At 45.8% G+C, this 15,669-nt stretch overlaps 1 protein-coding gene across 1 annotated transcript in view; it reads right to left on the minus strand.

Moving 5' to 3' along the window:
• Positions 1–1,989: 1,989 nt before the first annotated feature.
• The window catches only part of ANKDD1A (ankyrin repeat and death domain containing 1A), a 38,516-nt gene continuing 24,836 nt past the window's right edge, over positions 1,990–15,669 (minus strand). Inside the window, 6 exon segments of the mRNA XM_070500085.1 lie at positions 1,990–3,961; positions 4,934–5,065; positions 6,978–7,182; positions 9,095–9,190; positions 10,199–10,297; positions 11,323–11,421. Of these exon segments, the coding sequence (XP_070356186.1) occupies positions 3,900–3,961; positions 4,934–5,065; positions 6,978–7,182; positions 9,095–9,190; positions 10,199–10,297; positions 11,323–11,421 (693 nt within the window). The 3' untranslated portion in view covers positions 1,990–3,899.

The following is a 15,669-nucleotide window of genomic DNA, read 5'->3' on the forward strand; positions in this document are numbered from 1 at the left end:
GACATTTTTGACCGTTAGCATTGAGGCTTCCTTGAAACACACAGACGTTTCACTGTGTGTGTCCTGACTTCCCAGCTAACAGGGAGCCCTGTGGGCAGGGCCATGCCACACGTGGTCAGTGGTCACCACCTCACCTGGTGTAGTAATGAACCCTGGGACTGCCCTCCACTTTTTTTTCGAATTCTCCCTGTGTGAGCCACACCCGCTAACAACTTTGACTACTTCCTGACCTTACACCCTGATGACTGCCATCGTCAGCTCTGACTGATTTTGAGGGCTGGCCTTGAATGCCTATTCAGGCCTATTAGGCCAGGCTTCTACAGGCACCCCAGACTCTACCTGGCAAAAGCCACACCCATGTCCCCACTGCCCAAACCTGCCCTTTCTCTCCTAAACCATATCATCTCAGTTTCTAGCGTCGCTGTTCCTCAGACTCCCCAGCTAGAGACTCAGCCGTCTTGGACCTCTACCCCCAGCCCTCCACTCCCATGTCGCAGGCTGAGGCAGATGCTGAGATGAAACTTTGGATGCAAGATGCTTATTAAGGATCAAAGGAAGGAAGGTTGTGAAAGGAAGATGGATTGGGCAGAGGGAGAAGTTGAGCTGTGACGCAGGCCCGACCAAGCACCGGCTGACGGGTGGGGAGCTCTGGAGCTGCTAGTGCCCGTTGGAATAGTCTCATGGAGGACGGAAACGTCCAGGCCTCTCTGCACACCAGGACTCTCAGCCCTCCTGCCCCACCAGCTCATCTCTCCTCCTCCTCCCATGCTTACTGTGTTCCAGCCACACCATTCCCCAGATAGATAGGCCACACCTCTGTGCCATTATGTAGACTGCTTTTTGCTTGGAACATGCTTTCCCCACTTCTGTCTTCTCCATGAGCTTCTCAGACATTCCTCCCCCTTACCTTGCCAAGGAAGAATAAATCCCAAAGTTCTCTGCACACACCCATTACAGCACAGGCCACACTATGTTACATTTTGGTCCCCCCACCCCACCCCCCAACCACCAGCTTCTGGAGGACAGGAACCCCGCACTACTCAGCTCTGCGCCCTGGCTCCCAGCAGACAGCCTGGCACTCAGTGAACATTGGCGGGTGGTGGCGAACTGAGTGATTGTGGTTACACAGAACCAATCCACAACAGCTTGTCGGATTTAAAATTTCGCCATAGAGCTCCCAAAAAAAGAAATGGGTATTGAATTTAAGAGATGTATTTCAACATTTCTATTTTATTTAAGAACTTGCTTTTTTGTTGTGAGAAAAATACAAAATTCATTTTGCAAAATTCACCCAGATAAATGATCAAAGTCCCATGTGGTACAAAATACCTTTCCCAAATGGAATGGATGGAAGAGGAAGATTTCCACCCCACACAGCACATGCAGAGGAAGGATGCCACAAGGCACGGAGGCCAAGGTTGGGGGGGGGGAGCGTGGGAGAGTTCTGAATACAACGCCAACTGTGAGGCCTCAGGCAAGACACACCTCTCAGGTCATCAGGTTAATGCCGGTAAAATGGGTTGGTTTCAAAGCCTCTTTTTCTTACCTTTTTTTTCTTTTTGAGAAAGATTAGCCCTGAGCTAACATTTGCTGCCCATCCTCCTCTTTTTGCTGAGGAAGACTGGCCCTGAGCTAACATCCGTGCCCATCTTCCTCTACTTTATATGTGGGACACCTACCACAGCATGGCTTGCCAAGCGGTGCCATATCCACACCCGGGATCTGAACCAGCGAACCCTGGGCCGCCGAAGTGGAACATGTGCACTTAACCGCTGCGCCACTGGGCCAGCCCCAGTAGACTTTATTTTTAAAAAGAGTTTAAAAAAACTGAGCAGAGGGGCCGGCTCTGTGGCTGAATGGTTAAGTTCGTGCGCTCCGCTGCGGTGGCCCAGGGTTCGGATCCTGGCTGAGGACATGGCACCACTCATCAGGCCACGTTGGAGCGGTGTCCCACATCCCACAACTAGAAGGACCTGCAACTAGGATATACAACTGTGTACAGGGGGGTTTGGGGAGATAAAGCAGAAAGACAAAAAGAAAAAAAGGAAGACTGGCAACAGTTGTTAGCCCAGGTGCCAATCTTTAAAAACAACAAAAACAAAAAAAAAACTGAGCAGATAGGACAGAGTTCCCATACACTCCTCTCCCCAGCAGTTTCCCCTGTCTTAGCTTGATTTCGTGTTAGTACAATGTTCGCAGGTTTATGTGTAGGATAAATTCCTAGACATGGGATTGCTTTGGTCAAAGGGTAAATGCATTTGTACTTTTAGTAGATGAGTAGACGAGGGGATTGTCCCATTGTGAACTCCCACCGGCCACGTGTGAGAATGGGAGCCCCTTTCAGCTCTAGCGGTTTTTATTCTCTCTCCTTCCCCAGGACTCAGGCCCAGTGGGTAACTTGGTGGGGAGTTTTTCTAAGATGTGGGCTCCTAAACTGGCCACAGCCAGCTGTGCCACATGCAGGAGAGCTCAAATCAGACAGAAACAGCTCTCAGGCAGAACTTCCAGGCCACCCTACACAGGCATCCTCCACGTTCTGTGAGACCCTGAGGCTTCCAGAATCACATTTCCCTGGAACCACCCTCTCCTACAGGTGCAGCCGAGCCTCGCGACGACCTGTGCTTGCCTGGTACCTAAAAGCAAAGGGCCAGACCAGCTGTGCTGTCCACTACAGTTGCCACTTGCCCCAAGTGCCTATTTAAATGTCAAATAATTAAAGTCGAAACTCAGTCCTGAGTCCCACTAGCCACATTTCAAGGGCTCAATAGCCACAGTTGGCTAGTGGCAAACATACTGGAAAGCACAGACCTGGAACGTTCCCATCCTCGCAGGAAGTTTTACTGGATACTGATGCTCTAGAGAGGTGACCCTTTATTTGGGGCTATTAAAAACGAGAAGAATGACAACTAAATGCAAGGTGTGATCCTGGACTGGATCCTGGTCCAGAAAACGGACGTGAATGGCCCAACTGACAAAATTTGAATAAGGTCTGAAGATGGGTTAACAGTGTTGCATCAGTGTTAATTTTCTTTTTTTTTTTTTTTTTAAGATTGGCACCTGGGCTAACAACTGTTGCCAATCTTTTTTTTTTTTTTCTGCTTTATCTCCCCAAACCCCCCCTGTACACAGTTGTATATCTTAGTTGCAGGTCCTTCTAGTTGTGGGATGTAGTGCTAATTTTCTGATTTTGAAAATTATATTGTGATTCTGTCAGATGTTAACACTGGGGGAAGCTGTATTGTGAAAAGTATTTGGAAATTCTTTGTACTATTTCTGCAACTTTTTTGTAAGTGTAATTTCAAAATAAAAAGTTTTAAAACTTCAAAAAATATAAAACGAGAGAAAAAGGAGAGTGTGTGCCTCCTGGAACTGTCAAAGTGTACAGATAAGCTTGTGAAGAGAAACAGTGGTGGAGTAAGCGCGGCATTCATAAAGTCCCGTGAATGAGTTAAGGACGGTCCCTTCTGTAAGTGATGGGTGGAGCCCTTTCCCCAGGTCAGGGAGACAGAAATGCTGATGCGTTTGGCACCTGACCTCACCACCTGATTAGCTGCTTATCTATCCAGATCCCCAGTGTCTTCTCTGAAAAGAGGCCCCTTGCATCTCAGGGGACTGTTGCGAGGCTCCGAGGAGATAATGGAGATGAAATTGAGCTGAGAGCTGCAAAGGACCATACCTGTGGGAAGGGATGACCTGCAAAACCTGAAAGAGGGCCCTGGAGCAACGCTGGTGAAAAAGATGACAAACATGGGCTGCTCGTCCTGCATGACTGTGCGTTTCAGTAGAAGTAGCTGGAGATCTGTTAACAATGATTTTTAAAAAGCCCTTAAATGGTGGGTCTCTTCTGTTCGGTGGCCCCATTCTGAGGTCCTACGCGCCTGAAGGTCTGGCCCCTCCGGTTACATGGCTGTGCACCTCCTGGGGGCACTGGGGTCTGCATTTGCTTTCTTCCTGATGCTTTCTGCAAAAGATGAAAATCCTATGGCCTCATGTTGCCTAAGCTCTGCCTCACAGAGCTGGTTTTAGGTTTTAATTGCCTGCCAGACGTGTTAAAAGAAGATGCAACAATAATATTTAAGAACATTTTGGAAAAAGAAAAAAGTCATGCCCAACTCCTCCACTCTGAAATGACTGTTTTTTCACAGCTGCCGCAGGCAAGGTCGCCACCATGCCAGGGGCTTTCCTTTCTCCCCTCAATAACAAGCTATCAGTGATTTTCCTGTTACCGCACGACTGCCACAGCCTTTATTACTATGGGTGACTGCCTAATACCCATCCTGTGGTCGCCCTGTAACCCACCCTGCCAATGGACATGATGGTGTTAAGGCTTTGTCATCATGAGCTGTCCTTCTTTAAAATGAGGGATTAGCACTAGACCCTTTTATCCCACTTGCCTGATGGTTCCATGGGATGCCCTGAATTCCAAGCCAGGCTTTGGAGATTGACAGACTCAAATAGGTTGTGGTGGCCTCAAAATTTTTATTTGACCAGATCTGATTGGTTCAACTGATATTAAGCTAGTTCTGGCCCATATGTCTTAATGTCTGTGAAAAAGAAGTCTGCAGGCTGTTCCAGCCTTACTCCAAATTGGAAGAAAAAAAAAGGTATAGAGGGCTGGAGAGAAAGAGATGATAACATCTGTGGCTTTGGGGCTATGAAGGTCACAGGTCCTCTGGGTCCTCTGGGCCAATACCCACATTGCACAGATGGGGAAACCAGGGCCAGGAGGCACTGTGATTTCCCCAAGGCTCCGCCTGAGTTCCAGAAGGAGGTAGGACCAGGACTAGGAGTCTGGAAGGATCAGAGCTCACATCACATCATTGTGGTCTGAGGAGCCCTTTGGGGGCCCTGCTGCATTCCAGCAGGGCCATGCAGCTCTGACCTTGGGGCCTGGCCCCGCCCTGAGCAGGAGCCGGGCAGAGGACACTCTTACCAGCCAGGTCTCTCCTGCTAATGGCCACAAGGCCCTCGAACAGTGCTTTGCTGGGGTTCTCGCTGGCAGTGGTCACGCCATGCAGCCAGATGAGCAGCATCCGGTGGCCATGCTCCTGGTAGCTCTTGGTGCCTGAGGACCATGAGAGGAAAAGGAGAAGGAGCCAACGTGGTCTGCCTTACAGGAGCCAGGTCTGAGCACGTGTATTTGCCGCCCTGTATGGCCTCCTGAACACCAGGCCCTTCTGAACATCAGGCCAGAGATGCGGGGGGAGAGGAGGAGCAGCCTCAGATGGGGTGGGGGCAGGGGTTTTGTGTCAGGGACCCTAGAACCTCCCCTGCCCCAGGCTTTCTCTTGAGCATCCACCATATATCCTCTTGGTGTCACTCTGAAGAGAGAAAGCATTGGCATTCACTATGGTACCACGATGCACATTACTATACGTTTCACCTCTTTGGCTCCTCACAAAATCTGTGGCCCTATTTTACGGATGAGAAAACAGCTTAGAGACAGAGCTGGCCACATTCTTCCCCCTGCAGTAGTGGTTCTCAACTCTTAAATGCTCACTGGAAACGCCTGGTAAGTTTTAGAAAACACTGACACCAGCACCCCCTAGCCCCCGCCCGAGATTCCGAAGTACTTGGGTCTGGGTGCAGCCCGGGGTCTGGGTGAGTGGTGCTAAAGCTCCCCAGGTGATTCCAATGGACAAGCATGTTTGGAAAATAAGCGCCCACACTCTTCAGAGCAGGTGTGGGGTTAACCTGCTAAATAAACTCTGCGACTAGGTCTGCTGTCCTGGCTGTGGACACACATGCTTGAGCACAGCTGTTGGGTCCACATCAGTCTGTTCACTGGTCCTCCGACCTTCCGCCACTTTTGGGCCCTCAGCAGACACTTCCTCATGGTGCTGCCCTTGGTGCGGCAGTCTCACTTGACCCAATTGTCTCAACTTCCATTTATTCACTAGCCCTTGCCCTCAGCCCTATAATATAGAAGTGCTCCTTTATCGTCCTTGAAAGTTCTTATCTGTTATAGAGCTTTTCTCACTTTTGGACTCCCTGCTCTATTCCACTAAGAGATTTGCATGTTGTTGTGTCAGGCGTCTCTCTAGGTTAATTATTTTAGCTTTCTAAGCAGTTAAGTCTGGTTGGGTTAGACGCTCTTCACTATTTTTCCCCAGAATGTTCATTTATACATTCCCTGGTTATTCTTTCAGATGAACTGCAGAATCCTTTAGTCAAGTTTCAAAAACCTCCTATTTTCATTTGATTAAAACTGGATCAAAGTTTTAATCCAATTTGGGAAAAATCAGTATCTACACAATATTTCTCTTAGGAATACAAAATGTCATTCCACTTACCCGTCTTCATCTATAGTTCAACTAATTTTTATTGTATTATTCATATGTGGCATTCGTATTTCTTTTTAAGATTTTCCAGATGAAACTATTATAGATGGAATATTTTTTTAAATACCTTTATATATTTTGCCCACTTATCAATGGAACAGAGGAATACTACGGTGTTTGTATATTTTATCATATATTCAGCTATTTCACTGAATTATTTTATTCTGAGTTTTCACGACTCTGGACTTCCTATATATAATTATAGCATCTGAAATTAATAAATTTCTCTCTTGCTTTCCAATATTTACACTCCTTATTTCTATTTCTGTTTCATGCCTTAGTAGCAGGGCCAAAATTTCCAAATACATGTTAAATAATAGCGCCGACAGCAGCTCTTCGCCTCTTTACAGGGAATGCCTTTAGCTTAGTGTGGGAATGATGGGTATCAACTCGGGCTGATTCCCAAGAATGTGAAGTTCACGGGTCAATGGGGAGGGAGAGGCAGAGGGCACAGCCTGCACAAATGCCTGGAAGAGGGAACAATCTCTCAGTGTGTTGGAAATGGCACGTGGTTTGGTGTGTCTGGGCTGCGGGTTGCACAGGCTTTTTCCGCAGAAGCACAAAAACCTGAACCCACCTCGATCGTCCCACCCCTCCACCCTCCGGTTGCTCTGGTTGGGAGAGGCAAGGTGGTACCTGTCCACTGCTGCTCGATGGCGTGGACGTGGGCCTCGCTGAACTCCCAGCAATACGCAAGCTTCTTCCATTCATGGGGCCGCAGGTACCTGGAGGCCAATCGCCACAGTACCGAACGGAGCTGCTGTGTTTCCTGCCGATGGTCCTGCTTAAAGGTCAAGCTCTTCCCAGAGGGGTCACTGGGATCCCTGCATGAGAGGTGGTCCTGTGGGGCACATCCCAAAATGCAGTGGCCATCTGGGGGAAATCCCTCCCAGCCTCTCCCTTGTAAGCCTGGACAGAGAACTGGCGTCATCGCAGGCCTGGGGCTTAGTTAGTGTCCACTACTCTGGTTTCTGACTCTGTGCCTTGCCGTGACCTCTGGAACCCGAGGTGCTCACACTGTTCCTCCATCCAGAATTCCTGTTCTCACCTCCCTGTCCTTAACCCCGTTGTCAGAGTCAAAAGACCACCCACATGCCACCTCTTCCAGGAAGCCTTCCCAATTCCTCTCTTTTCTCTGTGTTCTTATAGCATGCGTGTCAGTAGAATGACTCAGAAGCTGTGGCTAAAATCAGGCAAGCAAGAATCAGGCACCGGACTTGCTGAACACCAATGAGTAGTAAAGGGTAGGGTACAGAATTCTTTCTATGCAAACCAGGTGATAAAATGAGAGGTTGCAAAAGGATTGTGTGATAGCATAAATTAAACCCACAAAAGCCTAAGTAAGCCCCTCTAAAGGAAGTGGATGCAGAGTTTGGGCTGTTAAAAAGCTTGGGATGGGGAAAATCACCATGGTGTCGGCAGCTCTGAATCTTACATCCTAGCCAACGGTGTCTGGCCAGTCACCTGTGAGGGGATGACCTGGGGGCTTGGCTCTTGCCCTGGGTGGTAAAAACCGTTTCCCTAGAGCAGTGTTCTCAGCAGTGTCTACACATTGGGGTCATCTGGGAGCTTGAAGAACCACTGATGCTTGGCCCTCATCCCAGAGACTCTGACAGAATTGGTCTGGGGGTCAGGGGGGTGGGGGGGGACTTCTGATCCTAACGTGCACCGCGGGCTCAGTGTGAGAACTTTTAAAGCCTGACGTGGTTTAGAATTAAGCACAGGGATAAATCATACGAGAATCTAGCATATCAGCGAAAGAGAATATCTTGTGATTCCTGTGGAAATTTGTTATCGATAACTAATTTGGGGATAGTGATTTTTTTAATTTGAGAAGTGTAAGAGAAGTTTACTAAGTTTGTAAACAATATTGGAAGGTTTAAGAGATTTGAGATTCACTTTATTTATGGGTTTAATTTACTGGATTTACTAGGATAATTTAAGAATTTAGGAAGCATTTGAAATGCTTAAAAAAACTATTATATTAGATTTCATTCCATTTAAAATGTTCAGAGTAGTTTAATTAAGTTTAAACATGGCACTACACATTAATCAAAAAGCTTCCTTGAAAATAATTGTTATAATTTACTACTTGTGTAACTAGAATAATAAGATTTATAAAATGAATTTAAAAGTTTATGGAAAACTAGGTTTTGTAATTTGCAATTTAATATTAATTTTTAAAACTGAAGTAAATGCAAAAATTATTTTCTTTGTATAAAAACAACCCTCAAAGACACCAAAAAACGCCCCACCCGATCCTCATTGGCTGACAACTGGATTAGCAAAAGCATAGCCTTACATTCTGCCACTCCTCTTCCCCAACTCCACAGCAGACATCACTAATCAATCCCAGCACACATTCCTTCTGGGCTCAGAAAGTTACCTGAACGCAACACCCCAAGCAGTAGTTCCAACCACCTGGAGATGGCAGTGAGAGGGAACCAACTAGCCACATCTTTATTCACACATGCATGCATGCATTCATCCACCAACCAGAAGCCACAGCAGTGCCCAGTAGTATCCCCACACTGGCATGGACCACAGTCGGCCTTGTTTCAGTGTGGTCTGGATGCTCACCCATCTCCAAATGCTCACAAACAACCCCGCTGCTAGATAAGGCAGGGATTATCACCCCCTTGGAAAGTGAGGGGCCCCTGAATTGGTCAGGGCTGCGGTCCAAAGCCAGTTTCACAAAGAGCCATGGCCGTTCCCTTTCCAACACGGAGAGACCAAGCTCAGGGTCTCAATACCTTCTCCCATCTGTAGAAACGATCGGCTTTTATGATCATGTCCACCAGGCTGACGTGGTTGCTGCGGGCGGCCACTGCCAGGGCGGTTTTTCCTTGCTGCAAGTAAGAAGAAGGAAGGGAAGCCAGAGTTTCCACAGGAGGAGGGTAGTGTAGCCTTTAGCACTGACTACAAACCCTCCAGACCAAAGAAAGTGGTCTCCAGCAGTCTACCCTGGAGAGCAGAAAGGCTTTCTGGGCATGTCGAGGCATGTGGGAAAGTCACAGGTAGAATAAGGCAATAATGATAATTCCAGCAACCATCTTGTGTGTTTCTGTAGAATTTAGGAAGTCTTAGAGCTTATGAAACTCAGCTCACATAACTCTTCAACATCACCTGTGAAATAGGCACTACCAGTCCTATTTCTCAGAGGCAACCAGAGCCCAGAGAAGGGGCTTGGGCTCATCATATCAAGTGTGCTGGCCTCCCCTCCCCTCAAGGCTCCCAGCCCTTTGCTCCAGGCCTCCTGCCTGGTGCTGGCCCCAATGACTGTCAGGGACCCAAGGGTGATAGAAAGCTCCTCTTAGCATTGGGTCAGCTGCCCTGGGGCCCAGTTCAAAGCAGGGATCTCCTCCCAGGTCATGCAAGCACCCTTCTCCTCACGAGCCTGTGACCTCTGTAGCCTCATACCAAGTCTTCACTCTTCTCTGACCTCCAGCCACCTGAGGAGGTAGCCACCCCAGAGGCACAGTGAGCTGGGAAGTTTCCCCCACCCCTGTCCGACCCGCAAGGTGTTGTAGGGTGATGTGCGCTCTTCCATTCCTTCTCCCCCATCCCCACCTGCTGACTCAAGGAACTCAAAGTCTGATGGGGACCATGAAACAGAAGACAACCATATCACACGCCTGGACCAGGAGAGGGGCAGACCAAGTGTTGAGGGACCTCAGAGGAGGCAGGGAAAGGTGGTGCAGGGGCAGGAGGCTTCCTGGAGGAGGCAGCATTTGAGCTGGTGTATAAAGGATAGGAGGCCTTGAATACTCTGAAAGAAAGAGGCGTTTGTAGCAGGGTCTCTGGCAAAGAGGGAGCCATGAACACTTGAAAGGGAGGCGGGTTGTGAGCAGAAGTACCTTATCTCTCAGGTTTAAGTCAACCCCAGCGACGAGAAGCATCTCAGCTATGTCCTGCCAGGCGTGCTCAGCAGCAAGGTGGAGGGGCGTCTGCTGCCTCTGGAGTAGAAGACAAGGAGACAGAGAGCAGAAAAGCATGAGCCCAAAGCCAGAACAGGACCAAGGTAGGTACAGTCCCAACGGGGCTTAACAAAGTTTCTCTAAGAAATTATGGGGGTGGGGTAAACTGGGTTCAATCACAACCATAATATTCACCAGGGAAAAATCTGGTAAAAACAAAAAAGTAAAGAGAATAAAAAATATCACTTGTTGATCCTAGTATGTTTCTTCTAGTCTTTTTTTTAATGCAGAATATTCTTAGTTGGTTGGTTTTACATATTTGAGATCATCCTATATACATACATTTGGCATCTATTTTTCTACCTAACATAACATTTTCCGCATGATATAAACTCTGATAAACACTATTTTTAATAGCTCCATAATTACATGTCCGTACTATAATTTACCTAACTACTCCTCCACTACTAAACATCTGGGTCATTTTCAAATTGAAGACTGATAAACAATGCTGCAAGGAATATCTTTGTGCACGAGCTTTTAATGTATTTCTTGAGGCTCAATTCCCAGAAGTACAAATACTGATCCTTTTAAAGGCATATGATATATCCTGCCAAACTGCTTTCCAGCGCTCGTGGTTGTGCGCTGGCTCTGAGCGCTGCATGGTTGGGGGTGGGTTGTGGGGGCAGGGATTTCAAAGGGCTTCTGACATCACAACTTCAGGATGTGGAGCCTCTTGTTACCCAAGGCTGGCCCAGTCACCCTGCTCTGGGAATTTTCCCTAAGGAAAAATAAAATCAATGAAAGGAAAAGGTTGAAGGTAGGAAGATGTTTACCGCAGGGTTATATATATCATGGCAAAAACTTGGAAATAACCAAAATGTTTAAAATTGGGGAAGGTTAATAAAATAATGCTACTCTCAACAAATATTCAAATGCTTTTTACAAGCTAAAAATGCAATTCCTCATCTCTGGGCCACGCTGGTAGACTGCAGCCAAGCCCTGCCAGCTTGGGAGGGTGCCCAAGGCTCCCTGGGGCCCAGATGGTTTCTGCGGCCACTTACATTGTCGGTGGCATCCAGGTCACTGCCGGCGTCGATGAGGAGCTGCACCAGGGCAGGGAAGTTGTGTCTCACAGCAAGGTGCACAGGAGAGGCGCCCTGCTGAGGGGGGAGACACAGGATCAATTGACGGGTTCCCCTCAGGATCGCCCTGCTGCAGGCCGGTGCTGGGGGATGGGCTTAGGGAGGGGTATGGTATTTCTGGGTTTGGCCCCTCTCCTTCTCAGATGGGTGGCCTGAGGCATTTACAGCCCTGGAGCCTGAACCCCTGAGCCCAAAATGGATCCTCAAGGTGGACGGGGGCTTGAAGAGCCAAGTTTGAGACTTCCTATGCCAGGAACTCACAACATGACTTCAGGCAAACCATTTCCTCTCTCTGCTACTCATTATCTGGCAAGTGATGTTTGCTAAGGTCCCTTCTAGCAACAACACCTTCATGTTCTCTAATCTCTCCTTTAATCCACACAGGAACCTACGAAGTTTATAGCGATGGTATTCTTATTGGCATTTCCATCTTACAAACGGGAACTCTGAGGTTCAGAAAACTTAAGCAACTTGCCCAAGGACACATAGCTAATAGAGACCTTGTATTATAAGACTTTCTACCCCCAGCACCTAGGTAGGTGCTGATAACTATTTAAGTATGAAATGAAAGAATGAGAGAGCAGCCAGGACCAGAAGAGAGATCTCAGTCCAAGTCCAACACTCATGGCAGGCCTCGCTCAAGACGCCATCCCCAGTGGTCCCCAGGGACCCGACTACATGACAAAGTGGAGGTACTGCCACACCATCCCTCTCTCTAGGTGATACAGTGATACACATCCTGTGGAGTAGTATAAAGCCAGTAAAATCAATGGTATAGAGCTATACTTATTGTGGGAAAACACCCTCACACATCGAGTATAAAAAGGTTACAGAACAGAATACACACACACACAACAACAACAACAACAAGAATGCCCACTATTGCCATTACTAGTTTAGGCCAGAAAAAAAAGGTTTAACAATATTAGAAAAGAAGATTTTAACAATAACATTATTTGTAGGCAACGTGATTGTATATCTAGACAGGTTAAAATAGTCATTACCCCCACCAAAAAAGAAAAAATCCTAGTAGAATTAATAAAAAAGTCATATAGAAGATAAAAACACCCAAGTCAATAGCATTCCTGTATTGAATGCCTACAAAAAATGACATATAACTTTAAAAATATATTCTATTCACAATGACAGCCAAAAAATATAAAGTCTATGAAAGATATCATTGGAAATGGATATGACAAAGGCAAACCAAAAGCTATATAATATCACTGAAGGATGTAAAAGAAGACAGAAAGAAATGGCAAGAGACCATGTTCCTGGTGAAAAAACAAAATATTATAAAGATGATCATTTTCTCTTATATTATTTACAGGTTTAATGTAATCCCAAACCCAAATTTCAATAAATGCCAAAAAGTATTCTAAAACACATCTAGAAAAAAATTTAAGACCAAGGTAAAACCACGATAGAATTTCAGCAGTGTCCTCAGAACACTGCCAGACAGTCGTGAAATCAAAATCAGGCCAAGAGAAGGTCCGTTGTGAGAGTGATGCATGACTCGATGAGCCTGGAGACTGAGAGCTACAATGTGGCTCCCGGAAGCGGCGGACGATGGAGTTACAATAGCCAAATATGCTAGACATGGCCTCTGTCGTCCTGGAAACAGATCAGGGGGAATGTGGTGGGAAAGAGGAGTGGAAAGAAAGCAAGTATTGCCTATAATTCTTTTACATTTTATTTATAAAAACCAAAAGAACCAAAGGCATCTAGTGAAAAGCCTTCTTCCCGCGCCCGTCACCCACCTGCTCAGTTCTCCCCACTCCCCATTCCCACTGCTAGCCTCTGTCACTGCTCTTATCCTTCCAGCGACTTTTTTAATGTATATACAAGCAAAACCTTTTTTTAATTAAATTTTTATTTTGAGATCATTGTAGATTCACATGCAGTTAAGAAATAAGATGGAGAGATCTGGTGTATCCTTTACCCAGCTTCCCCCAGTGGTAACATCTTACAAACCAGAGGACAATCTGCCAACCAGGACACTGACACTGACAATATCCACCGCCTTATTCAGATCTCCCCAGTTTCACCTGCACTCATTTGTATGTGTGTGTGTTTAGTTCTATGCAATTTTATCACGTGTAAGTATGTGTATTTACTACGTAGTCAAGAAATAGAAGAGTTCCATCACCACAAGGATCCCTTGTGTTGTCCTTTCATAACCACATCCTCTTCCCTCCCCTGCCCCAATCCCCACTCCTAATCCGCAGCAACCACTACCACTAATCTGTTCTCCACGTCTTTTTTTTTTTTTTTTTTGAGGAAGATTAGCCCCGAGCTAACATCTGCCGCCAATCCTCCTCCTTTTGCTGAGGAAGACTGGCCCTGAGCTAACAACTGTGCCCATCTTCCTCTACTTTATACGTGGGACGCTTGCCACAACGTGGCTTGACAAGCAGTGCATAGATCCACACCTGGGATCTGAACTGGTGAACCCTGGGCCGCCAAAGCAGAACATACAAACTTAACCACTGCACCACCAGGCCAGCCCCTGTTCTCCACTTTGATTTTGTTATTTCAAGAATGTTATACAAGTGGAACCATACAATAAGTAACCTTTGGGACTGGCTTTTTTCACTCGACATAATCTCCTGAAGATCCGTCTGGAGTTGTTGCATGTGCCAGTAGTTTCTTCCTTCTTATTGCTGGGTTGTGTTCCACAGTATGGATATACCACAGTTTCTTTTACCATTCACCTTTTGAAGGATATCTGGGTTGTTTCCAGTTTTTGGCTATTATGAAAAAAGCTGCTATTAACATTCAAGTACAGGTTTTTGTATGAACATAGGTTCTCATTTCTCTGAGATAAATTCCCAAGAATGCAACTGCTGGGTCACATGGTAATTACGTGTTAAGTCTCAGAAACAACTCCAAAACTGTTTTCCAGAGTGGCTGTGTCATTTTACATTCCCACCAGCAATGGAGGAGTAACTCAGTTTCTCCACATCCTTGCCAGCCTTTGATGTTAACGTAGCAATCTCTCAGTGTGGTTTTAACTTGCACTTCCCTAACAGCTAATAATGCTGAACATCTTTTTATGTGCTTATTTGCCATCTGTCTATCCTCTTCAGTGAAATGTCTCTTCATGTCTTTTGCCCATTTTCTAAATGATTTTTTTTTTACTGTTGAGCTTTGAGAGTTCTTTATATATTCCACATGATTGCCTTTGTAAGATATGCGATTTGCAAATATTTTCTTTTGGTCTGTGACTGTTTTTTCATCCTCTTAACAAGATCTTTTGGAGAGCAGAAAGTTTTTAATTTAATGAGGTCTTCAATTTATCAATTTTTTCCTTCCATGGATTGCATTTGTGGTGTCGTCTAACAACTCTTTGCTTAGTCCTAGATCCTGAAGTTTTCCTCCCACGTTTTTTTCTGAAAGTTTTATATGTTTACATTTAAGTCAGTAATGCATTTTGAGTTAATTTTGTATAAGATATGAGGATTCGGTCAAGGCTCTTTTTCTGCCTGTGGATGTCCAATCGCTCCAGCACCATTTGTTGAAAAGGGTATCTAACCTTCCTCCATTGAATCGCTTTGCACATTTGTCAAAAATCAGTTGGGCATATTTGTGTGGGTCTCTCATCCTTTTTCTTTTTTTTTTAAGCATACTATTCATTGTTCTGCAGTTTTTTTTGTTTGTTTTTTTAAAGATTTTATTTTTTCCTTTTTCTCCCTAAAGCCCCCCAGTACATAGTTGTGTATTTCTAGTTGCAGGTCCTTCTAGTTGTGGCATGTGGGATGCCTCCTCAGCATGGCCTCATGAGCGGTGCCATGTCTGCGCTTAGGAGTGGAACCGGCAAAACCCTGGGCCGCCGAAGCAGAGCGCGTGAACTTGACCACTCGGCCACGGGGCCGGCCCCTTGTTCTGTAGTTTTAAATAAACTTTTTATTTTAGAATATATTTAGTTTTACATAAAAGTTGCAAAGATATTACAGAGTTCCCATATACCCCACACCCAATTTCCCCTATCATTAACATCTTACATTAGTATAGTAATTTTGTCATAATTAATGAACCAACGTGATAGTTTCTCAGACATTCATTGTTTTTGATGACCCTGACAGTTTTGAGGAGTACTTATCAGTATTTGATAGACTGTCTCTCAATTGGGATTTGTCTGATGTTTTTTCTCATGATTAGACTGGGTTTATGGGTTTAGGGGAAGAAGACTACAGAGGTAAAGTGTCATTTTCCTCACACCATATTAAGGGTACATAGTGTCGACATGATTTATTAGTGTTGATG

This window comes from Equus asinus, chromosome 2 (assembly GCF_041296235.1).
Source record: "Equus asinus isolate D_3611 breed Donkey chromosome 2, EquAss-T2T_v2, whole genome shotgun sequence".
NCBI classification, from domain to species: domain Eukaryota; kingdom Metazoa; phylum Chordata; class Mammalia; order Perissodactyla; family Equidae; genus Equus; species Equus asinus.